This window comes from Girardinichthys multiradiatus, chromosome Y, assembly GCF_021462225.1.
Source record: "Girardinichthys multiradiatus isolate DD_20200921_A chromosome Y, DD_fGirMul_XY1, whole genome shotgun sequence".
Lineage (NCBI taxonomy): Eukaryota > Metazoa > Chordata > Actinopteri > Cyprinodontiformes > Goodeidae > Girardinichthys > Girardinichthys multiradiatus.
In genome coordinates this window covers 486,698-514,090 of record NC_061818.1, presented here as the reverse complement: position 1 = coordinate 514,090, position 27,393 = coordinate 486,698, and the positions used below count along the sequence as shown (strand labels likewise).

The following is a 27,393-nucleotide window of genomic DNA, read 5'->3' as shown; positions in this document are numbered from 1 at the left end:
GGGACACATGTTTTGAACCTGCAACACTTTCCAAAACTATCCATACTCGTTGAATTTAGCTACATTTTGACATGTTCCAACCACATGTTTTATTAGGATTTAATGTGATAGAGCAACACAGAGTACTGCATATTTGTGAAGAGCAAAGGCAATAATACATATTATTAAAATAAAAATTAAAGTATGGCATGCATTTTTATTTAGCCTCTTTTACTCTCCAATAAAAATCCAGTTCTGCTGTTCGCCTTAAGAAATGATCTAATGAGGGAGGTGGGTGAGCTGTATTCGATATTTTTTTGGTGTGTATTTTCACCAACAGGACCAGATATGCTTTATTTGGCCAAGTTTACTAAATGGTCGGCTTTTGATTAAAAGTAACTGGATGCTTGTGGTCCTATTAATTATCAAATTGAATTGAAAGCCCAAAACATGTTTGATAGAGGATATGTACTTTGTGATGTACCTTCCATTTTTTAGAAGACTGTCTATTACTTTTTATCTGTTTTAAATGGCCTTCATTCTAAATGGCCTGCACTTGAGTAGCGCTTTATCAAGTCCAAGGACTCCAAAGCGCTTTACATTACAATCAGTCAACCACCCATTCATACACTGACAGTGGTAAGCTACTCTGTAGACACAGCTGTCCTGGGGCAGACTGATAGAAGTGAGGCTGCCATGCAACCGGTGCCACTGGGCTTTCTGACCACCATCAGCAGGCAAGCTGGGTGAAGTGTCTTGTGAACTGTGACGAACGGAATTTGTGGTGGGAATGGGACAAAATGAGTAAAAATTTGAAAGATATGAACAGCACTTTATCAGCAGTCCCAGTAACTGAGGACATTTGTGATTTAATGCTGAAGCATTAAGACCCAATTAGCAGAACCAGCGGTCTGTGTTTTTATTCCCTACTGTAATCCATTCCTGTCCTGTCTTGTCCTGCTCCTTAACAGGTGCGAACCTGCTAAACTCTCAACAAATTCTGGAATATGTCCTTGTCCCTCACAAGCAGCTTTAAGCCACCTTTTATAAAACAGATCATTTACAGAAAAGGATTGGATCTGTTATACGGCGGACAAGCAGTTAACTGATGTAGGCAGAGTTCAAAGTTCATGAGTCAGTATTACAAAGTTGCTACTGTAAGATGGGTTGGAGTTGATTACCCTGTAGACAAGGTGCGATAAACTCATGCCTAGACTTTCAGAACACTTTTCATTCCACACCCCCATGTCCTACACAATGTCCCACTTTTATTTTTAGATCACATATTTAAACCTGTTAAGAACAAAATTATGATTTTCGTATGTTCTGTTTTGGTAAAATATTAACCCTCCTTTTCCAAGTCCAAAAATTTGTTTTTTTGCTGTTAGCTGGATGTTTTTGGATTGCTTTGTATCAGAATGACCTAGTTATCTGAGTCTCCGTTTGGTCCAAAATACTTCAGTATGAGTACTCATGGGACCTTACAAGAGAGCTCAAATTTCTCCCATATCACCTTGTCTTCAACAGATTTCTGAAAAACCTCAATGAAACACAGTACTACAAAAAAGCTTAATATAATATTAAAAATGTCAGACTAATGTGTTTGTAGAAAGAGCAGTTTGCTCTCAGCCTGCTCTACCTCTACTGATTTACTGTTTTAAATGTACACATCATAGAAATGGTCCCGACCTGCATGGTAAACTGTGTGGACTTTAATGAGCCATGCATGGTGCACCAACAGGCTGAGGTCACTACATCTGTAAGTTCAAGCTGCACATTCTGTGCTCAGTTTGTTTTCTTATCCTCAGATTTAGTTAGGATTTATTTGTAACTTGTAACTTTGCGATATGCATATCATGTACAGTGATATTGCAATAACAATAAATTTGCAATATATTCTGCAGTTGTAGCCCCATGACCACAACTACATACAGATTCAGACAATTGCAGAGAAAATTTTATAATTTTTAACCGCTTTATATTCTTACACTGAAATATCTAGAAAACTCCAACCATTTGGTCTGAAGACATTTATCTGGTGTGGAACAGAAACATCAGGAATCTATCTATCCTTTGTAAGACCCCGTTTATGCCAATGGAGCAGCATGTAGTCTTCTCCTCTAACATATCATTGTTGAAGCATACATAGAGAGCTTTGGACCTTCCTCTTTCAGCAATCTCTAGATTTTCCACAGTTCTTGGTCCTTGCTGATGCTGTCTTCTCTTTAGCTCATCCCACAGCTTTTCTATGATCATGTGTCTGTCTGATGAACCTTTTCAGTTTTCAGGTAGATGCCACTGGATGTTTATTTAAAGCGTTGTAGATGGAGGAGGTAATTATCCCAGGCACTTTAACCAGATTCTGTGGACCTTTGGTATAGGCCCACAGCATTACAGTTCCTCCACCATACCTAACAAAGGGCATCAGGTGATTTTCCACTCTTTAGACCCACCTGCAGTCTCTGTTGTGCACAGTTACAGTTAAAATCCCTTTAGAGTTTAATTGACTCCACACAATTACATTTGTAATGGTAGGACAGAAAATCCTTTTTTATAGCATCTCTCTTAACCAGTTTGAATGTCTAATGGTTGTGTGTGTTGCAGGTCACTTGTGTTGGGAACAAGGAGTGGCTACAAGCTCTTTTCTCTGACATCGGTGGAAAAACTAGACTGCATCCATGAGAGTGGTCAGTAACGTTTCCTGAGTTTGAGCTAAATAAACATCCCTGGATAAGGTTGAGTTTTGGTTTTCAAATGAATCAAGCAAATATCCTACACTGTGTCCAGTAAAGACGAAGCTGTCAGGCAGATCCAGATTTTTGGATTTCTTTAGTCTGAGCTTCTGATTTCACTTTTCTATCCAAAGAACATAATATATTCACATTTATTCTGTTTTTTTTGGGGGGGGGAGATGAATATGGAGTAAAACGTCTGTCAGAGTTCCTTAAGTAACAATAATATTTTCATATCAAAACAGCTATTTCCTTATGAAAACTCAGTGAGCACATTTTTAAAATTACAATAGCCGAACTGGGTGCACAGCGCTGGTCTGAATGGCCGAAAAACGTAAAAAAATTTAAGGAAGGTGATAGTACCATAAGGCCTCCTAGAACCACAAGGCAGCATACTCCTGGTCACCCAGACTGAGAATTCAAGGTAAAAGTGCTTTGACGGATGATTTTAATGCTTCAAGCGGTGCAGGGTGAAATCGTAAACAATACGACCGCAATCCACACAGACATTGACCACATGAGGGCAGATATCAAAGACATGAAGGGTGGCTGGTCAGCATTGTCAGATGTCTCCCTACAAGCCACAGTAATCACCCTTCAGAGCCAGGTGATAACTTGGAAAGACCGGTGCAAGGATACGGAAGGGAGAATGAGACGGCGCAATATCCAAATAGTGGGAATACACAAGCAACAAGACTCTAGCTCTCCCAAAGTTACTGGAGAAGTTTTACTAATGGACTGGGAAGTAAAGATTGAATGCTCATATCACACCCCTGCCCCCAGGAAAACACAAGAAACCACGAGTGACCATTGCTGAATTACACTATGACAGAGACGCTGCGGAGATCCCAAGGAGAGCCCGGGACAGAGGCCCCCTGAATTACAATGGAAAGGGGATTGATATATTTCCTCACTCCACCCCCAGTGTTGCCAAAGCCAGAGCTGCATTCATGGGTGTATCAAAGATGCTAAGAGGATGACAAGGAATTCACTATGGCTTCACCTACCCTGGTATACTACCAGTGTCAAATAATGGCGGGGACAAGGAGTTTCCTAACGAGGACAAGCCCAGATCAATCAGGACACTGTTTACCATGATATTGCAGTTCAACTCTGATCCACTGTTAACAGGAGGAGACTTTAACTGTGTAAAGTTGTAGCTAATGGATCGGCAACCTGTCTCTAAAATCACCTTATCTAAAATGAGTAAAATGCTTAAATAAAGCAAATTCCATAAAGCAAACTTCGTGGACATATGGAGAAGCAAATCTTTGAATTTTCATGAACTAAGAACAGAGTTTGTTAAATAACAGGTAATTCATGAGTTTACAGTTTTGATATATTTAATAAACAAATAAATACAGGTCATTCTCAAAATATTAGCATATTGTGATAAAGTTCATTATTTTCCATAATGTCATGATGAAAATTTAACATTCATATATTTTAGATTCATTGCACACTAACTGAAATATTTCAGGTCTTTTATTGTCTTAATACGGATGATTTTGGCATACAGCTCATGAAAACCCAAAATTCCTATCTCACAAAATTAGCATATCATTAAAAGGGTCTCTAAACGAGCTATGAACCTAATCATCTGAATCAACGAGTTAACTCTAAACACCTGCAAAAGATTCCTGAGGCCTTTAAAACTCCCAGCCTGGTTCATCACTCAAAACCCCAATCATGGGTAAGACTGCCGACCTGACTGCTGTCCAGAAGGCCACTATTGACACCCTCAAGCAAGAGGGTAAGACACAGAAAGACATTTCTGAACGAATAGGCTGTTCCCAGAGTGCTGTATCAAGGCACCTCAGTGGGAAGTCTGTGGGAAGGAAAAAGTGTGGCAGAAAACGCTGCACAACAAGAAGAGGTGACCGGACCCTGAGGAAGATTGTGGAGAAGGGCCGATTCCAGACCTTGGGGGACCTGCGGAAGCAGTGGACTGAGTCTGGAGTAGAAACATCCAGAGCCACCGTGCACAGGCGTGTGCAGGAAATGGGCTACAGGTGCTGCATTCCCCAGGTCAAGCCACCTTTGAACCAGAAACAGCAGCAGAAGCGCCTGACCTGGGCTACAGAGAAGCAGCACTGGACTGTTGCTCATTGGTCTGGGGTCTGGGGTGCCGTGTCAGCTGCTGGTGTTGGTCCACTGTGTTTTATCAAGGGCAGGGTCAATGCAGTTAGCTATCAGGAGATTTTGGAGCACTTCATGCTTCCATCTGCTGAAAAGCTTTATGGAGATGAAGATTTCATTTTTCAACACGACCTGGCACCTGCTCACAGTGCCAAAACCACTGGTAAATGGTTTACTGACCATGGTATCACTGTGCTCAACCCCATAGAGAATCTGTGGGATATTGTGAAGAGAACATTGAGAGACTCAAGACCCAACACTCTGGATGAGCTAAAGGCCGCTATCGAAGCATCCTGGGCCTCCATAAGACCTCAGCAGTGCCACAGGCTGATTGCCTCCATGCCACGCCGCATTGAAGCAGTCATTTCTGCCAAAGGATTCCCGACCAAGTATTGAGTGCATAACTGTACATGATTATTTGAAGGTTGACGTTTTTTGTATTAAAAACACTTTTCTTTTATTGGTCGGATGAAATATGCTAATTTTGTGAGATAGGAATTTTGGGTTTTCATGAGCTGTATGCCAAAATCATCCGTATTAAGACAATAAAAGACCTGAAATATTTCAGTTAGTGTGCAATGAATCTAACATATATGAATGTTACATTTTCATCATGACATTATGGAAAATAATGAACTTTATCACAATATGCTAATATTTTGAGAAGGACCTGTACATCACTGTGTTGATCTCTGGTCACAGCTGATAAAGGGGAAATTTAAGCTAACAGGTTCATCATCAGTTAGCATGAAATTCTTGGGCCTGAGTTTAAACCACCTTGGTGGGCCCCCATGCTCACATGATCAACATTCAATAATTCATTCATCTTCATTTTAGTTGTAGAAACAGAACAGTATTAGCTATTGCTGCAGATATGTTTAAATGAATGTGTTGGAATGTCTTCTTCAGTAAATGCCCAGAGATGGGTCCTCATCTTCATCAAATGTACTAAAGAACTCTTTGAAGTTCTTTCTTTCTGCTGATTGGTTTTTAGTTGAGAGAAGTATTAAAGTGTTTATTCTGTCCATGTGGTTCATTAAGTTAAGCTTTTCTAATGCTGACATATTACAATATGATGGTGTTACTGAAAAGTTAAATATATCTGTTTTCTCTGCCGGCCATTTTCTAAGCTCTGCCCACAACGGCACATCAATCACGTTCTGTATTGTAGCTCCTGTCTTACTGTGAACTTTGTTCTACTCTGTACCCTCTAACCCCTGCAGGCTGAGCTCCTTTCTGATGCATGTCACTCCCTGAGAATTTCTTTTCTAGTTAATGCACTGAATTAAGTCATTTAGGAAGAATTATAAACATAGAGATGAACTAGATTTTATAAGCCATCAAATCAGACTCAAATGCACCAACACTGGATCATATAATAATCAGACCTTCTGCCTTATTTATTTCGGCCTTAAAGTTGGATTTTTCACCTCCTTTTTCGTTTGACCAATTTTAACTCTTTGTAAAATCATGCCATGTGGAAACAAGAGTTCGTTCGTTCGTCGTCTTCCGCTTATCCAGGACCGGGTCGTGGGGGCAGCAGACTCAGCAGAGACGCCCAGACGTCCCTCTCCCCAGACACCTCCTCCAGTTCCTCCAGGGGGAGCCCAAGGCGTTCCCAGGCCAGCCGAGAGACATAGTCCCTCCAGCGTGTCCTGGGCCGTCCCCTGGGCCTCCTCCCGGTGGGACGTGCCTGGAACACCTCCCGAGGAAGGCGTCCAGGAGGCATCCGATATAGACGCCCGAACCACCTCAACTGGCTCCTCTCGATGTGGAGGAGCAGCGGCTCTACTCCGAGCCCCTCCCGGATGGCCGAGCTCCTCACCCTATCTCTAAGGGAGTGCCCGACCACCCTACGGAGGAAGCTCATTTCAGCCGCTTGTATCCGTGATCTCGTTCTTTCGGTCATGACCCAAAGTTCATGGCCATAGGTGAGGGTAGGAACGTAGACCGACCAGTAAATTGAGAGCTTTGCTTTTCGGCTCAGCTCTCTCTTCACCACAATGGACCGGCACAGCGCCCCCATTACTGTGGCAGCCGCACCGATCCGTCTGTCGATCTCCCGCTCCATTCTTCCCTCACTCGTGAACAAGACCCCGAGATACTTAAACTCCTCCACTTGAGGCAGAAACTCCCCTCCAACCTGAAGAGGACAAGCCACCCTTTTCCGGTCGAGTACCATGGCCTCGGACTTGGAGGAGCTGATCCTCATCCCAGCCGGCACACTCGGCTGCGAACCGCCACAGTGCATGCTGTAGGTCTTGGCTAGAGGGGGCCAGCAGGACCACGTCATCCGCAAAAAGAAGAGACGAAATCCACTGGTCCCCAAACCAGACCCCCTCCGGCCCTTGTCTGCGTCTAGAAATCCTGTCCATAAAAGTTATGAACAGGACCGGCGACAAAGGGCAGCCCTGCCGGAGTCCAACATGCACTGGGAACAGGTCCGACTTAGTGCCGGCAATGCGGACCAAACTCCTGCTCCGCTCGTACAGGGACCGGATGGCCCCTAATAAAGGGCCCCCGATTCCATACTCCTGGAGCACCCCCCACAAGGCATCATGAGGGACACAGTCGAATGCTTTCTCCAGGTCCACAAAACACATGTGAACCGGTTGGACAAACTCCCATGAACCCTCGAGCACCCTGTAGAGGGTATAGAGCTGGTCTAGTGTTCCACGGCCGGGACGAAAACCACACTGCTCCTCCTGAAGCCGAGGTTCGACTATCGGCCGGACTCTCCTCTCCAATACCCTGGCATAGGCCTTACCAGGGAGGCTGAGGAGTGTGATCCCCCTGTAGTTGGAACACACCCTCCGGTCCCCCTTCTTATAAAGGGGGACCACCACCCCAGTCTGCCAGTCCAGAGGCACTGTCCCCGACCGCCACGCAATGTTGAAGAGGCGTGTCAACCATGACAGCCCTACAACATCCAGAGACTTGAGGTCCCACCCTGGAGCCAGGCCTGGGGTCGGGACTCGCCGGAGAGCGCCTGGTGGCCGGGTTGCTCCTTGCGGGACCCGGCCGGGCCAAGCCCGAACGAGAGACGCGAGGCCATCCCCCAGTGGGCCCACCACTTGCAGGGGGAACCGTGAGGGACCGGTGCAAAGAGGATTGGGTGGCGGACGAAGGTGGAGACCTCAGCGGCCCGATCCCCGGATGCTTAGGCTGGCTCTAGGGACGTGGAATGTCACCTCGCTGGGGGGGAAGGAGCCTGAGCTTGTGCGGGAGGTCGAGAGATATCGACTAGAAATAGTCGGGCTCGCCTCCACGCACAGCGTGGGCTCTGGAACCCATCTCCTCGAGAGGCGATGGACTCTCTTCTTCTCTGGAGTGGCCCACGGGGAGAGGCGGCGGGCTGGTGTGGGTTTGCTTGTTGCCCCCCAGCTCAGCCGTCTCGTGTTGGGGTTTACCCCAGTGGATGAGAGGGTCGTATCCCTGCGCCTTCGGGTTGGCGAGAGGTCTCTGACTATCATTTCAGCCTACGGGCCGAGTGGTAGTGCAGAGTACCCGGCCTTCTTGGCGTCCCTGTCGGGGGTGCTGGATAGTGCCCCTCCCGGGGACTCCATTATTCTGCTGGGGGACTTCAACGCCCACGTGGGGAACGACAGTGACACCTGGAGAGGCGTGATCGGGAGGAATGGCCTCCCCGATCTGAATCCGAGTGGTGTTTTGTTATTGGACTTCTGTGCTAGTCACGGATTGTCCATAATGAACACCATGTTCAAACATCAGTGCACTTGGCACCAGGACACCCTAGGCAGGAGATCAATGATCGACTTTGTTGTCGTATCATCAGACCTTCGGCCGCATGTTTTGGACACTCGGGTGAAGAGAGGGGCTGAGCTGTCCACTGATCAGCACCTGGTGGTGAGTTGGATCCGCTGGAGGAGGAGAAAGCTGGACAGACTTGGCAGGCCCAAGCGCATAGTGAGGGTCTGCTGGGAACGCCTGGCAGAGCCCTCGGCCAGGGATGTATTCAACTCCCACCTCCGGGAGAGCTTCGACCAGATCCCGGGGGATGTTGGAAACAAGAGTCATCTTCACAATCTCGAGATTACAGCAAATCCACTGATATTAAATATATCTGTCTATGATTGATGAATAGAAAAGGGCTAACATATTAATGCAGTGTTCAGACAGCCACTGCTGATATTAGCTCAAACCGTGTGTGTTCTGCTTCCTCGCCTTCCTTGTTTTTTTGTAGCCTGATTTCCTTTTCTTGGGTTAGTGTTAGTGCCTCACACCTAGGACCTTTTTACATCTCCTCTGGTTTCTCTTAACACTGAGTTTGGCAAAGATAGAGAGACTTGGGTTACATTTAAACAATATAAGCCGTGTTTTGTTTCAAACCTGCTAAGCTTCATCTCTTTCCATTAAAAACATGATCTCTTCTTGAATGTTTCCTTGCATGAGGTTAACTCTCTGCTCTGGAAGGTTTTTCCCCTCTTCAATAACACATTTGACTGTATACTCACTGAAACAGAAAGCATTTCTCATTCTGGTACCTTTTTAAAATCTTTTGATATCTTTTTAGGTCACAGCATTGAAAATTTTTTTAAAAACAGATTGACAGAAGAGTTAAAATTTTATTAGGGGTTAATGCAAGGCAGACCTATTCAAGGTTCCACTGAAAGTTCCTAGAGAGTTTTGCCTCTGCAGAGGTAATTCCCAGCACAGTTTTTTGGAATTAATGTTCTTCTGTGGCTCTATGGGAAGATAAAGTAGATGAAGCAGGGCTGTGACAACCTGGCTTGGTGAGTCAGGGTTGTAAACAAGCGGCCTTCTACCTCCCTCACCGCATTGATCTTTTCACAGAACACATTGAGAAGGCTAAAAGGAGACTTAATCCCGTCCCTGAAGTGTTTTGTGAAAGGGGCTTTTGTTAAGGGTCCAAACTTTAAACATCAGTATACTGACACAACTAGCAGTTGTAAAACTTCAGTCTTCATGAGTAATGCAGACCCTTTCTTTTCTGTGATTTTTAAAAGGATTCCAACATTTTCAAATCCAGCATGTTGCATTACAGATAGAGGTTGGAGCTCCAAAGTATGAAAGTGTAACGCTTTCCACTTGCCTGGTTTCTACTAGACTCACCTCTGAGTCAGTTAGCTCCTCCACTGGTTCGATGAAATCTTCCTGAAATGGCTAAGGAGCGAAAATGATCAACACCCATAAAGTCAGGCTGCCTGTTGTAAGCACCCTCAATGTTCATCCAACAACTCCAAGAACTAAATTAGAACAAAAATGAATCCGAAAGGTCACAGAAGAACCCAAAACAAAATCTAAAGCTCTGCAGACCTCACTCTTTCAACAATAAGAAAGAGAGACTGGACAAAAATGGCCTCCATGGGAGAGTCCCAAGGCAAGGAAACTATACTAACAGCAACGACTGCTTACCCAAAATAACACAAAACCCTGTCTCAAATATACCAAAAAACATTTTGATGATCCCCAAGAGTTTGGGGAAAATATTCTGTGGACTAAAACAAAATGGGAATTTTTTAGAAGGTGTGCATCATGTTTATCTGGTGTAAAACTAACACAGCATTTCAGAAGAGGAGCATCATACCTGCAGTCACAATTCTGCTCTCTGGCATAAAATCAAATTTGGTGGTTTTGAAATGGTCTAGTCAAAGTCTAAAATTTAAATCAGACTGTGTTGAGATTACATGACCTTAAACAAACGGTTCACCTGGAAAATGCTCCACTGTGACTGAATTAGAACATATCTGCAAAGCAGGGGGAAACAAATTACTCTAGAGTGATGTAAAGGACTCGTCAGTTATTAAAAACGCTTAGAACAGAAGCAACATCACACTGTGAGAGAGAGTAGTTGTTTTAAAACAGGGTTTCACTAATTTAAAACAATAAAGAAATGAATTGACATTTTAAGCTACGCTTGCATTTTATATTTGTTATTAGCATTATTGGCACAGTTAGCATTAATACAAAAAAACCTACATTAAAACATCAATCTCATGGTGTATTACTTGGAGAATGTAGACCCTGACCCTGCAAAAGCACAAAATGGAGCAGGAATGAAATGACCAGTTCCTACTGAAGTCTGAAAACAGCAAACTTTTATTGTTGCTTGCAGAGGCTATTGGCCCTTAGGTTTGGTGCACTAACTGATCAGATGATCTGGTTTTGAGTTTCTGACTCTGCCACTGATCACAGATGATCAGGCCAAAAACCATTACATTTCAGTCACAAGATGGTTCCTCAGTGCATCTCTACAAACATTATTTTATACACTTCTACTAAATCTACTTAACATGACAATTGTGGGTTTGTATGTCTACGTGTAGCATAATGCTGTGTAACAAATGCTTTCAGACCTTTAACAAGAACATTATATGAGGTGTCTGTTTCTTTGCAATTTGTTGCAGATATAATCACCACCTCTGTAGTGATATCAGTAATTACTCCTACCATTAGGGGGCAGATATATGTTCTATCAAATATAAACATTGTGTAGCAGATATGGTGAAGGAAAATGCAACACGTGTTGGATTAAGAAAATATCTTTTACTCCAGTATGGTTATTAATAAAGCAGGTTCCAAGAACCCGCATTTATTTCCTCATTAGAAACATTACAACCTCTGGTTAGATTTGAGATCTGATTCATCATAAAAGAACATCTCTGCTTTGTGTTCTTTTTCAGCAAACACTCCAGATGTCTACATCGTGGAACGTCTGTTCTCCAGCAGTCTAGTAGTCGTGGTGTGTGCTGCCATGCCGCAGTGGATGAACATCTATCACTTTAAGAAAGGGACGGAGATTTGTAACTACAGCTATCCCAACAAAATCCTTGCCATCAAGCTCAACAGACAGGTGACTCACCTTGTTTCACACCAACAGCTCCTGAGTCTCAACCCAGACCCAACATTAATTATATGCATGCTTCTGAGTCAGTGTAATTAAATAATAGATTGAAAGAGGTGTGTTGAAAATAATAGCAACGTGGAGTTTTATTATTAAGGTAACTTATTCTGTGAAGAATCAGGTGTGAGTCAGGTGGTTCTTATTTAAAAATGACACCAGGACGTTGTTCATGTGTTTCTCTCTGAAAACCTGATGGTGCTTGGAGAGGATAAAATGTATTAAGAAGTCCAAAAAATTATAGGTTAAAATGATCTCCAATGTTTTAAACGGAAAGAAAATCAGAGAGACATGGAAGTAAACAAAAGACTACCACTCAAATGGATTGAAGAATAGCCAGAATGGCAAAGCCAATGATCAGCTCCAGGGTGATCAAAGAAGGTCTATGGTTAACGCCGAGTACTGTGACAATTAGTAGACACCTGTGTGAAGATAATCTATGAGCATGAAGCCCCCACAATGTCCCACTGTGAAAAAAAAGATTCTCCAACAATGGTGTCAGGCCTATTTATCACATACAGTATAAGCAACCTCACCATGGATCAGTTTGCATATATCAAAAATAGTTGAAGAAGAAATGCCCACCATTAAGCAAGCAGCATCTTAGTTCCAGACCAACAAAATCAAAGTTATGGATTGGCCAGTCCAATCCCCTAACCTTAATCTGGTTTGAAATCTTGTGGGGTGACATAAAAAGTGCCGTTTCTAAGGCAAACGAAGAATGCAGAGGAATTGTGGAATGTTGTCAAATCATCCTGGGCTGGAATACCTGTTCACAGGTGACCAAAGTTGGTTGACTCCATGCAACACAGATGTGAAACGGATCACAGAAAAGAGGGTATGTGACTAAACTGGTGGCTTCTGCAGGGAGGCGTCCCCTTTGTTAAATCATGAATTAACTGTTAATAATCACTTTTGTGGAAAGCTGAGTCACCAGATTTCCTAAATGATGGTTTTTGGAGTGCCCTAGTAAAAGTCTGGATTTAAATCTGACAGAAATGCTGTGATAAGGCCTGAAATAGGTCGTTCATGCTCGAAAACCCTCCTGTGGCTGAAAGAAAACTATTCTGCAAAGCAGAGTGGGCAGACTCATTTTTATCTGCTTATTACATTGTTAGAATGCCACAACAGACGCCACGGACAGACATGAAACCAGTGAGGAGCGTCAGCATCTCAGTAGCTAAATGTTTACCCTGAATGAACCCTAACTCCAGTGTCCTTTGATATATTTCCTTTTTATCTTATCAAGGGCTTATTGTTCCACGCCAGGTTTCCTTGGGCATGCTGTAGTCTCTTCATCAGATTCACTTAGTATAATTGCAGCTGTTCTGTTTCTGGCCTCAGAGGTTTGTTAGAAAACATTAGTGAACCAAGAGCATCATGGAGACCAGGAAACACTGCAGACAGGTCAGGGATAACTTTGTGAAGAAGCTTAAAGCAGGATTAGATTCTAAAACAACTTTGTTGACAGCTGCTAGTTGTAGGCTCCACCAATATGGCCTTTTTGAAGGAGTGACAAGAAGAACATCTGTTGAAAGAAAAGCATAAAAAATAATGTTGCAGTTTGCCTGAAGTGATATGGAACACAGCAAACATCTGGAGGAACATCCTGTGCACAGATGAGACAAAAAATATATTTTTCTTACATGCAAAACACTATATGTGGAGGAAAAGTAACCCTGCACATTACTCTGAATACACCAACACTATGAATATTTGGTGGTGGCAGCTTTATGCTGTGAGGATGCATTCCTTCAGTAGGGACAGGGAATCAGGTCAGAGTTGATGGGAAGATGGGTGGAGCTAAATCCAGGACATTGCTGAAAGAAAACCTGTTAAAGGCTGCGGACGACGTGAGACTGCAGTATTCACCTTCCAGCTCGACAACAACAGTAAGAATGGCCTAAACAACGCCCAGACCTAAATCCAACTAAGAATCAATAGAAAAACTTTAAAAAATATTGTTTACTGATGCTCTCCATTCTGTTTTACTGAGTTTGAGCCATTAAATAAAAAACGTTTATAGATGTGCAAAGCTGGTAGACACATGTCCCCAAAACAAAATAACCAACCATGTTGTTAATGATTGCAATTTTCTGCAGTGGTTCATAAAACAACAAATCAAAGTTGATACTAAAACTCCAAAACATAGGAAACAATCTGAATTACCTAGTAAACATCTAGCAACCTTTTATGTAAACTGCAAAGAGGTTCTTAGTTCATGTTCTTAGTGGGAACTTTATGCTCCCTGCCGTGACTCTGCAGGCAGACTGTGGGCAGAAACATAATCTGTGAAGTTCAGAGATCACACTGGTTTTTCTGGAAACCTGCTCACTGGGAGCAACGAGTTCTCAGGAAATGGCTGCAGATACTTGAGATGCTCTTTAAGGACTTTCACTGATGTGCCTGAATGTTGCTGTGTCTTGCAGAGGCTGGTGGTGTTCCTGGAAGAGTCCATTTATGTTCACAACATTAAAGATATGAAACTTCTCAAGACTCTGCTCAACGCTCCTTCCAACCCCTCAGGTACAATCAGAGCATCAGGAAGAGGGAGAGCATTTCTAATATTTATTTTGTTGCATCTTTTTTTAGACTTTTTCCCTTCCCACCTGGCAGAAAGGTACTTATTACGATAGACAAAATGATAATATATATCCAAATCTCCATTCATTAGAATTCCATTGTAATTTACCTTTCAACATTTCTTTTACATTAATATTAGTATAAGTGGAAACTGTATCAGCTTTGCAGGATCGTATCAAATGGAACAATCCAAAAATTTTTTATTTTATTGTCAGATATGAGTACATTTATCAGAATTGTCTGACTTCCTGCAGGTCTCAGCGCTCTTTCTACCAATCATTCAAGCTCCTACCTGGCATATCCTGGCAGTGTCTTATCTGGGGACATCATTGTACATGACACCAACAATTTGGTAAGAGCCATGTAGTGTAAATCACTTTAACATCATACACTAAATACAGGTCCTTCTCAAAATATTAGCATATTGTGATAAAGTTCATTATTTTCCATAATGTCATGACGAAAATTTAACATTCATATATTTTAGATTCATTGCACACTAACTGAAATATTTCAGGTCTTTTATTGTCTTAATATGGATGATTTTGGCATACAGCTCATGAAAACCCAAAATTCCTATCTCACAAAATTAGCATATCATTAAAAGGGTCTCTAAACGAGCTATGAACCTAATCATCTGAATCAACGAGTTAACTCTAAATACCTACAAAAGATTCCTGAGGCCTTTAAAACTCCCAGCCTGGTTCATCACTCAAAACCCCAATCATGGGTAAGACTGCCGACCTGACTGCTGTCCAGAAGGCCACTATTGACACCCTCAAGCAAGAGGGTAAGACACAGAAAGACATTTCTGAACAAATAGGCTGTTCCCAGAGTGCTGTATCAAGGCACCTCAGTGGGAAGTCTGTGGGAAGGAAAAAGTGTGGCAGAAAACGCTGCACAACGAGAAGAGGTGACCGGACCCTGAGGAAGATTGTGGAGAAGGGCCGATTCCAGACCTTGGGGGACCTGCGGAAGCAGTGGACTGAGTCTGGAGTAGAAACATCCAGAGCCACCGTGCACAGGCGTGTGCAGGAAATGGGCTACAGGTGCCACATTCCCCAGACCTGGGCTACAGAGAAGCAGCACTGGACTGTTGCTCAGTGGTCCAAAGTACTTTTTACGGATGAAAGCAAATTCTGCATGTCATTCGGAAATCAAGGTGCCAGAGTCTGGAGGAAGACTGGGGAGAAGGAAATGCCAAAATCCCAGAAGTCCTGTGTCAAGTACCCACAGTCAGTGATGGTCTGGGGTGCCGTGTCAGCTGCTGGTGTTGGTCCACTGTGTTTTATCAAGGGCAGGGTCAATGCAGCTAGCTATCAGGAGATTTTGGAGCACTTCATGCTTCCATCTGCTGAAAAGCTTTATGGAGATGAAGATTTCATTTTTCAGCACGACCTGGCACCTGCTCACATTGCCAAAACCACTGGTAAATGGTTTACTGACCATGGTATCACTGTGCTCAATTGGCCTGCCAACTCTCCTGACCTGAACCCCATAGAGAATCTGTGGGATATTGTGAAGAGAACGTTGAGAGACTCAAGACCCAACACTCTGGATGAGCTAAAGGCCGCTATCGAAGCATCCTGGGCCTCCATAAGACCTCAGCAGTGCCACAGGCTGATTGCCTCCATGCCACGCCGCATTGAAGCAGTCATTTCTGCCAAAGGATTCCCGACCAAGTATTGAGTGCATAACTGTACATGATTATTTGAAGGTTGACGTTTTTTGTATTAAAAACACTTTTCTTTTATTGGTCGGATGAAATATGCTAATTTTGTGAGATAGGAATTTTGGGTTTTCATGAGCTGTATGCCACAATCATCCGTATTAAGACAATAAAAGACCTGAAATATTTCAGTTAGTGTGCAATGAATCTAAAATATATGAATGTTAAATTTTCATCATTACATTATAGAAAATAATGAACTTTATCACAATATGCTAATTTTTTGAGAAGGACCTGTATTGTACGGTCTGTTATGCTCAGAGATTTACAATAAGTTGGGTTTATTACCACAGACACACTGATAAAACGTAGATTTGTGGCCAATTTCTTATCTTCAGTTTTTGTGAAGAATTGATCTACTGTTACCGATTTCAGCTGATTCTTATTTTCTAGTAAGAACTGTAATGGGCAGCATTCAAAATTATTTTTTGTAGCCTTCTTGCCTTCAGCGGTCATTAATTATTTCAGCGAGGAGTTGGTGTAAAACAGTTGGTGTTAAACAAAGACAAAATGATTTTGGATTGGATATTATAAACTGGCGTTAACATCTATGAAACCGCTCGTTTCTAGAGCTGTGTTTCCCTAGTTTTTTTTGTTTTGTTTTGTTTCTTTCCTCAGCCCCTCCAGTCCTGCTGTCACTGAGTACGCAAAGTCACGCCCTGAACTTGGCCGTTGACTCACTGGAATGGTCCACCGTTCATGCTCGTTTCCTCTTCTCATTCAAAAAGGAAGTGGCGGTTTGCTGGAGAGCGGTGAAGGAAAAACAAAACAATATCTGTCCCGGTTCTGCCACCGTTGCGAGTCCGAGTTGGAGCCATTGAGGTTAAAGTTGAGGCTGTGTTATCCCTCACCTGTACTAATTGGCTAATAGTTCTACTTCATGTGCGAAGCTGCAATCGCAGGTTGGATCTGATTGTGGGCGGGGCTGCTTCATTGCTCTCACTGACTGGGTGCCAGGGATCCTGGGGGTGTGGGGCTACGCTTGTTTGAGATTCTCACGAGACCTGGGTGGACAGGTCATGGATTCCTGATTCTGCTTGACTGAGAAGTACATGAGACTTCTATTTGCTATGGGGGGCATTATATGTATGGGAGCCTTTTCCCACGTGATTGTGGAAAAGAAGACAAGACCATTGAACATTTAATTTTCTTATGGACATTTAAAAAATACAAAACTGAATATGTGAATATGTTTTGTTTTTATGGGGGGGGGGGGATGTATCGTGTGTGTGTGTGAAAAACAAAAAACAAAACAAAAAAGAAGCAATCTTTATTGTCATTCAAAGCTGTTAAGAGGTCAACTTCATTAGTAGGTATGATCCTTATGTGACGGTTAAGGGAAATGTTACAATCTCGTCTCGTCGTCTTCCACTTTATCCAGGACCGGGTCGCGGGGGCAACAGACTCAGCAGAGACGCCCAGACGTCCCTCTCCCCAGACACCTCCTCCAGGTCCTTCGGGGGGAGCCAAAGGCATTCTCAGGCCAGCCGAGAGACATAGTCCCTCCAGCGTCTCCTGGGCCGTCCCCTGGGCCTCCTCCCGGTGGGAGGTGCCTGGAACACCTCCTGAGGAAGGCGTCCAGGAGGCATCCGGTATAGATGCCCGAACCACCTCAACTGGCTCCTCTCAATGTGGAGGAGCAGCGGCTCTACTCCGAGCCCCTCCCGGATGGCCGAGCTCCTCACCCTATCTCTAAGGGTGTGCCCGGCCACCCTACGGAGGAAGCTCATTTCAGCCGCTTGTATCCGGGATCTCGTTCTTTCGGTCATGACCCAAAGTTCATGGCCATAGGTGAGGGTAGGAACGTAGACCGACCGGTAAATTGAGAGCTTTGCTTTTCGGCTCAGCTCTCTCTTCACCACAACAGACCGGCACAGTGACCCCATTACTGCGGCAGCCGCACCGATCCGTCTGTTGATCTCCCGCTCCATTCTTCCCTCACTCGTGAACAAGACCAGGAGATACTTAAACTCCTCCACTTGAGACAGGAACTCCCCTCCAACCTGAAGAGAGCAAGCCACCATTTTCCGGTCGAGAACCATGGCCTCGGACTTGGAGGAGCTGATCTTCATCCCAGCCGCTTCACACTCGGCTGTGAACCGCCACAGTGCATGCTGTAGGTCTTGGCTAGAGGGGGCCAGCAGGGCCAAGTCATCCGCAAAAAGAAGAGACGGAATCCACTGGTCCCCAAACCAGACCCCCTGGGGCCCTTGGCTGCGCCTAGAAATCCTGTCCATAAAAGTTATGAACAGGACCGGTGATAAAGGGCAGCCCTGCAGGAGTCCAACATGCACCGGGAACAGGTCTGTCTCAGTGTCAGCGATGCGGACCAAACTCCTGCTCCGCTTGTACAGAAACCCGATGTCCCCTAATAAAGGCACCCGATTCCATACTCCTGGAGCACCCCCACAGGGCACCACGAGGGACAAAGTCGAATGCTTTCTCCAGGTCCACAAAACACATGTGGACCGGTTGGGCAAACTCCTATGAACCCTCGAGTACCCTGTAGAGGGTATAGAGCTGGTCCAGTGTTCCACGGCCGGGACGAAAACCACACTGCTCTTTCTGAAGTCGAGGTTTGACCATCGGCTGGACTCTCTGCAATACCCCGGCGTAGGCCTTACCAGGGAGGCTGAGAAGTGTGATCCCCCTGTAGTTGGAACACACTCTCCGGTCACCCTTTTTATGAAGGGGGACCACCACCCCAGTCTGCCAGTCCAGAGGCACTGTCACCGACCGCCACGCAATGTTGAAGAGGCGTGTCAACCATGACAGCCCAACAACATCCAGAGACTTGAGGCACTCAGGGCGGATCTCATCCACCCCCGAAGCCTTGCCACCGCAGAACTTTTTAACCACCTCGGTGACTTCAGCCTAGGTGATGAAAGAGTCCAACCCCGAGTCCCCAGCCTCTGTTTCCACCAGGGAATGCGTGATGGCAGGATTGAGGAGATCCTCGAAGGACTCCTTCCACCGCCCGATAATGTCCCCAGTCGAGGTCAGCAGCCTCCCAACCCCACTGTAAACAGTGTTGGCAAAGCACTGCTTCCCCTTCCTGAGGCGCCGGACGGTTTGCCAGAATCGCTTCGAGGCCAACTGGCCTAAGGAGTCCCACAAGCCAACCACAGCCGATAGGACTCCTTCTTCAGCTTGACAGCATCCCTTACTGCCGGTGTCCACCACCGGGTTCGGGGATTGCCGCCGCGACAGGCATCGCAGACCTTACGGCCGCAGCTACGGGCAGCAGCATCGACAATAGATGCGGAGAACATGGTCCACTCAGACTCTATGTCTCCAACATTCCCGGAATCTGGTCAAAGCTCTCCCGGAGGTGGGAGTTGAATACGTCCCGGGCCGAGGCCTCTGCCAGACATTCCCAGCAGACCATCACTATATGCTTGGGCCTGCCAAGTCTGTCCAGCTTTCTCCTCTTCCAGTGGATCCAACGCACCAGCAGGTGGTGATCAGTGGACAGCTCAGCCCCTCTCTTCACCCGGGTGTCCAAAACACGCTCTGATGATGCGACAACAAAGTCGATCATTGACCTCCTGCCTAGGGTATCCTGGTGCCAAGTGCACTGATGGACACCCTTATGCTTGAACATGGTGTTCATTATGGACAATCCATGACTAGCACAGAAGTCCAATAACGAAACACCACTCAGATTCAGATCGGGGAGGCCATTCCTCCCCAATCGCGTGTCACTGTCGTTGCCCACCTGGGCGTTGAAGTCCCCCAGCAGAATAATGGAGTCCCCAGGAGGGGCACTATCCAGCACCGCCGACCGGGACGTCTAGAAGGCCGGGTACTCTGCTGTGCGTGGGTTCTGGAACCCATGTTACAATAATACAACAATTTTGCTTTCCAAATTGTCAGGGGGGATACCTAGCTGGCACCCCATTTTTATTTTTCATATAAAAACCGTAACAAGCTTTCCGTTTACCTGAAACTGTTATCTGCATTAATCTTTCATTTTTTGTGTGAGATTATGCTGCTGCAATAAAAATGTATTTATTTTCAGGCTTATTCCTTACCTGCATCTAAATGTCTAGGTGCAGGTTTGGAGGTCCCAACTCTTTTTGTTCCTGTAAGGTAACATGTTTTGTGTAATTTCAGAGCACAGTGGCAATGATCCCGGCCCATGACAGTCCTCTGGCAGCGCTCGCCTTCAACGCATCAGCTACCAAACTTGCCAGCGCCTCTGAGAGGGTGAGACAAACTTAACTAACACCACATTCAGATCTCTGAGATAGATGGGGACATTTGTATTTACCATGAGTGTTGGATACATGGTAGGAGGGAGGTGCTGCTATCTGTTATACACCCTTTTAATCATAATCAGAAACAACGTTACTGGCTAAGTTTGTCCACAAACAAAGAATTTGACTTGTATATCAACATTAATCTAAACAACAACCACCTGAAAAATAAGGACAAGGACCAGATGTATAAGTAAGATTATTTTGAATATATATATATTAGAAGAGGGAAGGCAGGTTGTGGTGGAGCAGGTTTCTTATTTGTTTCCAGCAGAGTAAAATTGTGTTCAACAGAGACAGAGACAGCCTGGTGGAAGAAGCTGTCTCTGTGGTGACTGGTTTTTGCTGTTAGCGCTCTGTAGCACCATCCTGAATGTAAAAGTCTAAACAACATGTGACCAGGGTGTGTGGGGTCGACAGAGACCCCACACATCGTGGCCCAAGACCTGTAGAAGTGCTGGATGGAGGGAAGCTCTCTCTGCAGACATAAACCTTTGGTATTATTGTGATGACCTCCTGACCTTTACGGTTTACCATAATTTTCTGGCTTTGCCTCATTTTACAAAATGCTATATTTTATTTTTTATTGTTTTGTGTTATTTTAATGTTTTTTTTCTTTGATTTTATGCAACGTACTTTGGTTTGCCTTGTGTTTAATTGGTGCTCTAGAAATTAACTTCCCTTGTTTGACAAAACCTAATTTCCATATAAAGAAAAGCAACCCCAACTCAAGATGTAACCACCACCATGTTTCATTGTAACTATGCTTTAAATTTGGTCCTGTGTAGTGTTTTTGTGTCAAACATACATGTAAAACTGGACCCAAATGTTCATTTTGTTTCATGAGACCATAACAATTTCTTCCACCTCAAGATTTTAGCTTACTGTAATTATGTATTCATTTTTGGATGAAAAAGTGTTTCCTTTGTACTTGTACCTGTTACCAAAAAGTTGTTAGAAAAAGAAATGAAAAGTAGAATTTTGAAGCTTGGTATATATGTCTGGTGCAAACCAAAATGAAGACATACTTGGCATCTGTCTGTCTCTGCAGGGTACCGTGATCCGAGTCTTCTCCATTCCTGAGGGCGAGCGTCCATTTGAGTTCCGCAGAGGCATGAAGAGGTCAGTGTTGTTATACATTATTTAAGATATGTAGCCCTTTGACAAGCAAAGCACTAAAACACTGTCCTCATCATTGATGACTACCTCATGACAAACCTGCGCCATTGCTATGCATTTAGTCAGGATGGCTGAAACCCAAGTGAGCCGTATGGATTGTTTATTTAAAAAATCAAGCGCAGCCCAAGCCAAGCCTTTGGTCCTGCCCCTCAGCGATAGCTAAGCGAGCCAAGCCAGCAGGAAATGTCCTGGTTCTAGTCTGCCTCTGGGCCTAGGTGATATGAGTCGCATAAACACTGTATTATTATATCAGTTTAGAAATTCCAGCATCAAGGGGAGAAACCAATAAACTGTCATACCATAATCACAACTATGCAGCTTTAGCTGTTAAAAATCAATTAACAGCATGGCAATCTTTATGGCACAGAAGGTATAGCTGTCATCAGTATAATGCACACCTCCCACACTGCTTCTAGATTCACATATGGGGAAGGTACATATTTCCATGTATCACAACATCAGCAATTTTCTCAGCTTTGATATGAGCCACATTTTATAAAAATCTGATACCACAGTTTTTGTCATAGGTGTATGCTCATCCCACATTGGAACAGCATGGTTTTGTTAACATGACTCAATGCATAGCCTCCACTGATTCAGCTAATAGGCAATATCCAGTCCAGTAATATCTATCAATGGTCCTCATACTGCTGAATGAACAAGAATACCTTATCTGTAGACCCAACAAGATCTCCAATCCAGCTTTTGAAACATGCTCCTAGGTAAATAGTGAGAATTGTTTGCTATGGTGTGTCTAAGAAGCTAGGAATGGTAAATGGACTGCAGTTCAATATTTTCTAGTCATAGAGATCTTCAGAGTCTGTGTATGCTTGTTGCCTAAAGAAGCTCTGACCCAAAGGCTTCTTTACATGTCTGCTATCAGGCAGAATACAGTCACACCCAGCAGCAAAAACTGAACACAACATTCCCGCTATGAAACATAGTATTGGCAGTATCATGCTGCGGAGATGCTTTTCTCTAGGAGGAGCAGCTGATCAGAGTTGATGAGAAGGTGATTAAAAACTTACAGTTCAATCCTGGAAGAAAACTTGTTGGAGGATGTAAAAGACCTCCAACTGGAGCAGAGGTTTACTTTCCCGACTTAAACAGAGCCGTTGAATGAATAAGAAAACAACAGTGAAGTCATACTTTTAAAGACATATGATGTTTTTATTTGTGGCAAAAACTTTAAAATACGCTTTTTTATTTTATTTTACAAACAGACGAACTACTGAGACTGACCTTTTAAGAGATCTGATTAATTCTATTTCAAATGCTTTATAAGTGTTTATTAAAGATAAGAAAAAGATTTAGAGACTATTTGAATTACATTTTGGTGTCCAAACATTAAAGATTTTAAATGTTTATTGTTTTTTCCTTTCCATCTATTTTATTTCATAAAAGATGTTTGGCTGCATTATTGTGGTGCTTTGCTGGCACAATGCACAAAGACTTTATTACACCCTGATGACGGATATCTAGTTCCTTTGTGATTACTCTGGTTTTCGTGTGTGTGTGTTTTTCTGCAGGTATGTCGACATAAGCTCCTTATCCTTCAGTGCTGATGGCCAGTTCCTCTGTGCGTCCAGCAACACAGAGACTGTTCACATATTTAAACTGGAACAAGTGGGACCAAGGTAAGCCTCCACCAGAGAGACTTAAGGCTCCCACATAGCTGAGCATACATGACTCCGCAGACTCAAAGTGTTACACAGTAAACTCCTCTGGGGGGAAAAGTCTTCACATTGTTTTTTATGTGACACACTGTTCTGAGTCACAAGGATCCCCTCTGTGCGTCACACTGACAGGTGTATCGTCCTTCTTCGTCCCTAGTCTCGTTTAATAGACTTATATGCATCCTTCTTTTATTTTTGTTTTTCCAAAGCTACAAGATCATCCTCCTTGTCCAACAATGCCATGGCAGAAAGTGAGGGAAATGTTGGAATTTGACCCCAGAAATGTAGGAAATTGGTACTCTCAACTATGAGACCTCAACCATCCACAGGCAATATGCCCAATTCTGAGGGAGCCTTGAGTGATTCATTTTTGGTTTATGTTCGAAGTGTTAACCTCTTTTGTAATCAAATAATGTTGCTAGTTTCTAAACTGAAAAACTATTAGCCATCACATGGTAGCTTAGATTTAGACTGGGGAAATGATCAATTGTTAGCGGGCTTTAGCTTGAGATATTGGAAATCTGCAACTCAGTTCAGTTCAGATTATTTACAACAAATTCACAACAAATGTCTTCTCAGGGCACTTTACAAAAAAGTAGTTCTAATTCATATCCAGTAGTAGGAAATCCAGTTCTGTTCAAATTCAAGACATCAATCAGAACCTGACACATTATAGGCAGCTCTCTATTGGAATTTCTTATTTGTCCAAATCTGTTTAAGGCCAGGCTCAGTGCATTCCAAAAGTATAATGTAGCAGCTAGTTGTAGAACAATGATTAACATTTCAGAAAATCTTTCAGTTTTAGGTGCCTGTATTCAGACATGTTACCACTGTACTCACCAGTGAGTAACCCCCCCAGCAACCCTCTAACTGTAGCTGTTAACTTTTCTCCACGAGAGAGGATGAGGCTGCTACGTGGACAGGTTATATGGAGAAGATGTTCTCAGCAGCCAGCAGCTACCTCCCAAATCCGGTTTCTGGCATGATGAGCCAGGACCGGGCTTTCGCTACCGTTCACCTCTTCTCATCTGGTCAGAGGAACGTTTGCACCTTAGTCACGTGAGCTACTTTCTCTTCCTTACCAACTAAAGGAGAAAGATTTAGATTGTTTGTGCTCTTTGGGGTGTGTAGTTGAACTGCAGAAAGCATGATATTTCACACGAGTTTGTTTAATATCTAGGGATAAAGAAAACTGGATCCCAGTAAACAGTCTTCAAATATGGCTGACAGATTGGATTTAAAAATCGCTCTGAAAAAAACATTTTTACTCATAACACCTAGCTTGTAGCTAGGTGTTATTGGGGTGTCTAGTTATTTGTTTTCAACAAACCTGTCTGTTTTGTCAGATTGTATGTTAGTTGGCCACCATGTTGGATTTCTAGTTGACCACTAGTTTTTTTTTTCTAGTTTTCTAAACAAATTTTATGTATCACACCTGGTGTCCAGCAGTTTCTTACAGAATAACAGGACGTTTGCACAGTTCATTGAATGTTGCAAATGACTGTTCAACACCACCATGTCCTTTGCCCTCCTATGGCTGAGTTACAGCTTCAGGTAGAGGACAGATTTTACTTTAATATCAGCATTTTCTGAGCATCAGCAGATACACCACATAAGTGGTCTTTCAACAGAAAAATAAAAAAACCTCGATTTCTCAATGGACACCATTTTGACAACACCAGCTAGAGATAAGATCATGTTTTTATGCCTGCATTCCGATCTCGTAACGCTTTAACCTGCTGGTACCTGTGTCAGCTGATTCTTAGGTCTCTTTGAGAACCATAATTAAGAGAGAATTTGTTCCTAGCCCTCCTTCAGTAAATGGTTATGATCATTTATAGACTGTGGAGTTGCTTTAAAACTGGCTGTAACTATCTTAAAAGATCAGTCTGTGTGTACCCTCCAGAGGATATAGCCTTAACTCTGAGATCTCTAAACCCAGCATTTTCACACAGAGCATTAAAAAGGTAGCAAAAGTCAAGTACACAATGGTGAAAGATTGAAATGAACAGCACCTGCTGAAGTCTAGCTCTTTATTATAACACAATGAATGAACACACATGCCTTCATATGCCAACATAAAGCTTGTGAGCTTCCTTTATTTTTACACCAAACTCACAATAGTTGATACAGAGTGCTGTTAGCGCAGACCATTATCCCTTAAATGTTATGCTTCATTAACCCTAACAAGATTAAATTATTGATTTTCTAAATGGCTGGTTTGTCTGATTGTCTGATTCTGGCCACCATCTGATTTCTTGCTGCATCTCTAACACCACCATGTTTGCAAACTATGAAGACATACATAAATATTCTGATTAACATTTAATAAACTACACAACAGCCATATTTAAATCCAATATGGAGGTCATCAAATGATGTTTTCTGCAAGAAGTGAACCATCCTTGTGACGACTCCATTATTGCAGGATTTTAGATGGAGTAATGTTCCAGTAGAAACTGCCTGTGATGTTTCAGAAACCAGAGGCTTCTGCGGTTACTAGTGGCCACTACCGATGGCCAGCTGTTCATCTATAATGTGGATCCACAGGATGGAGGCGAGTGCCAGCTGGCTTGCGAACACAGGTGAGGCTAATTCTGCTACACCTGAATGCATGTCACATTCACAAGTCAGATGAGGGTCTGTTCTCCAGCAGTGTTACAAGCAAGACAGAAGTCAGATGATATTAATATGCGGTTACCCCTTTAATATGACGGTTTGCTACTTTGTCCCTCCATTACAGGCTCATTGGTGTTGATGAAAATCACAGAGGAGGAACAAAGTCAGAGGAAGGGCAGCTCACACAGAAAACTCACTCCTCTCCATCTTATGCAGAAACTGCTGCCTTACCAGCCTCTGGCCAAGCCACGGCAACCCTCACTGGTTAGTAGTAGCCAACAGTTTATATTTAAGGACCAGTAGTTTTTCATCAACCTAAGCTTTCATGAATGACAATATTTTATTAATTAACCAAGTGAAAAGATTTAGTTGCAGGACTGTCAAACCTCTTGTGATGTTAGAAATAAAATCGATGAACATTATTGGGAGTCATGTAATGCTACCTTAATATGCAGTACAGTCCCTTACTGTTGCTTCCTAGAGAAGCCAAATAAGATCTCCCCACCTCTACTCCTACCACTCTGTTTGGTGAAGCCATCTGCCCATATAGTCTGCAGCATGGAAATGTTGAATTTAGTAGTCTTAATTTTCCAGCTTGGTGATCCACTGAATGTTAATGTATTTACAAGAGATCTTTTATTCCACATGATAATCTAGGATAAAAAAAGTTTAAATGTCCTCCTCCTTCCTTCCTAAATCCCAGGGCTTTTTGAAGGTCTTGGAGATTTCAGTTTTATTTATATAGTGCCAATTCACAACACATATCATCTCAAGGCACTTTATAAAGTCAATTCAATCGAATCATGGTTTGCTTTTAAAAAGCTCAATCTTTTTGCATATAATATCTCATTGCCATGGTTACTCGTTGCCATAGTTGCTCATAATATCAGATGGCAGCAAGTAACCAAAGTACGAGCAGAGGTCATGTAAGCAGGGCAGCATCTATATTAGAATCTATATTATCATGGAATAATATAGATAATATATCCATAATAATATAGACACCTACTTTTCGATGCAAAAGGTAATGAGAAAAGGTGTACCCTGCCTCTTGCCTGTAGACTGCTGGAGAGAGGCACCAGCTCCCCCGAGACCCACTATGGAATAAGCAGTATAGGATATGAATGAATGATTAGGCTTTAATTGATTACAGATTCAATTATTAGTACTTCAAAGTAAGTGGAAACAATATAAAATCTTTTTGGTGGATTTTTCAAATGATCAGTGATAGTTTAGATAGTTTAGAGGTTAGTCAGTAATTTTAGAAAGCCACTTAATATTTCATTAGGAAAGTTTATGCATATTTAATAAGTCTGTAGCAGCCTGGCATGTTATGGATCCCTCATGTCAGGCTTTTAGCCCTGAAACTGAGTGGTACTGGTTTAAACCATACACCGGCAGCTGTAACCATGGTGACAAATGGGAGCTTCTAATATGGGTGACGTCAATTGTGGTAAACACTGAAGGGATCCTTCATCCGTCCTCAATGAAAATATGCAATTTTTCCTCTGTGAAAACTTTGATCAAAGCAACCAGCTCCACTGGTGGTGTTTAGTTCATTGGATTGCTTAAACTTAAGTTATGAAAATACTGTATTTATTGTTGATGCAGTCAC

General features: G+C 43.2%; 1 protein-coding gene across 3 annotated transcripts in view; it reads left to right on the top strand.

The window, feature by feature from the left end:
- The window catches only part of LOC124863819 (WD repeat domain phosphoinositide-interacting protein 1-like), a 33,526-nt gene that overhangs the window by 2,013 nt on the left and 4,120 nt on the right, over positions 1-27,393 (top strand). For 2 of the 3 annotated variants that reach the window (XM_047358317.1, XM_047358318.1), the window contains exons 2-11: positions 2,584-2,666; positions 11,516-11,685; positions 14,163-14,259; positions 14,571-14,668; positions 20,162-20,254; positions 21,356-21,426; positions 23,013-23,120; positions 24,057-24,218; positions 25,637-25,744; positions 25,903-26,042. In XM_047358317.1, the coding sequence (XP_047214273.1) occupies positions 2,584-2,666; positions 11,516-11,685; positions 14,163-14,259; positions 14,571-14,668; positions 20,162-20,254; positions 21,356-21,426; positions 23,013-23,120; positions 24,057-24,218; positions 25,637-25,744; positions 25,903-26,042 (1,130 nt within the window). The remainder of the gene's footprint in view (positions 1-2,583; positions 2,667-11,515; positions 11,686-14,162; positions 14,260-14,570; positions 14,669-20,161; positions 20,255-21,355; positions 21,427-23,012; positions 23,121-24,056; positions 24,219-25,636; positions 25,745-25,902; positions 26,043-27,393) is intronic. The other variant, XM_047358319.1, reaches the window with a different exon arrangement.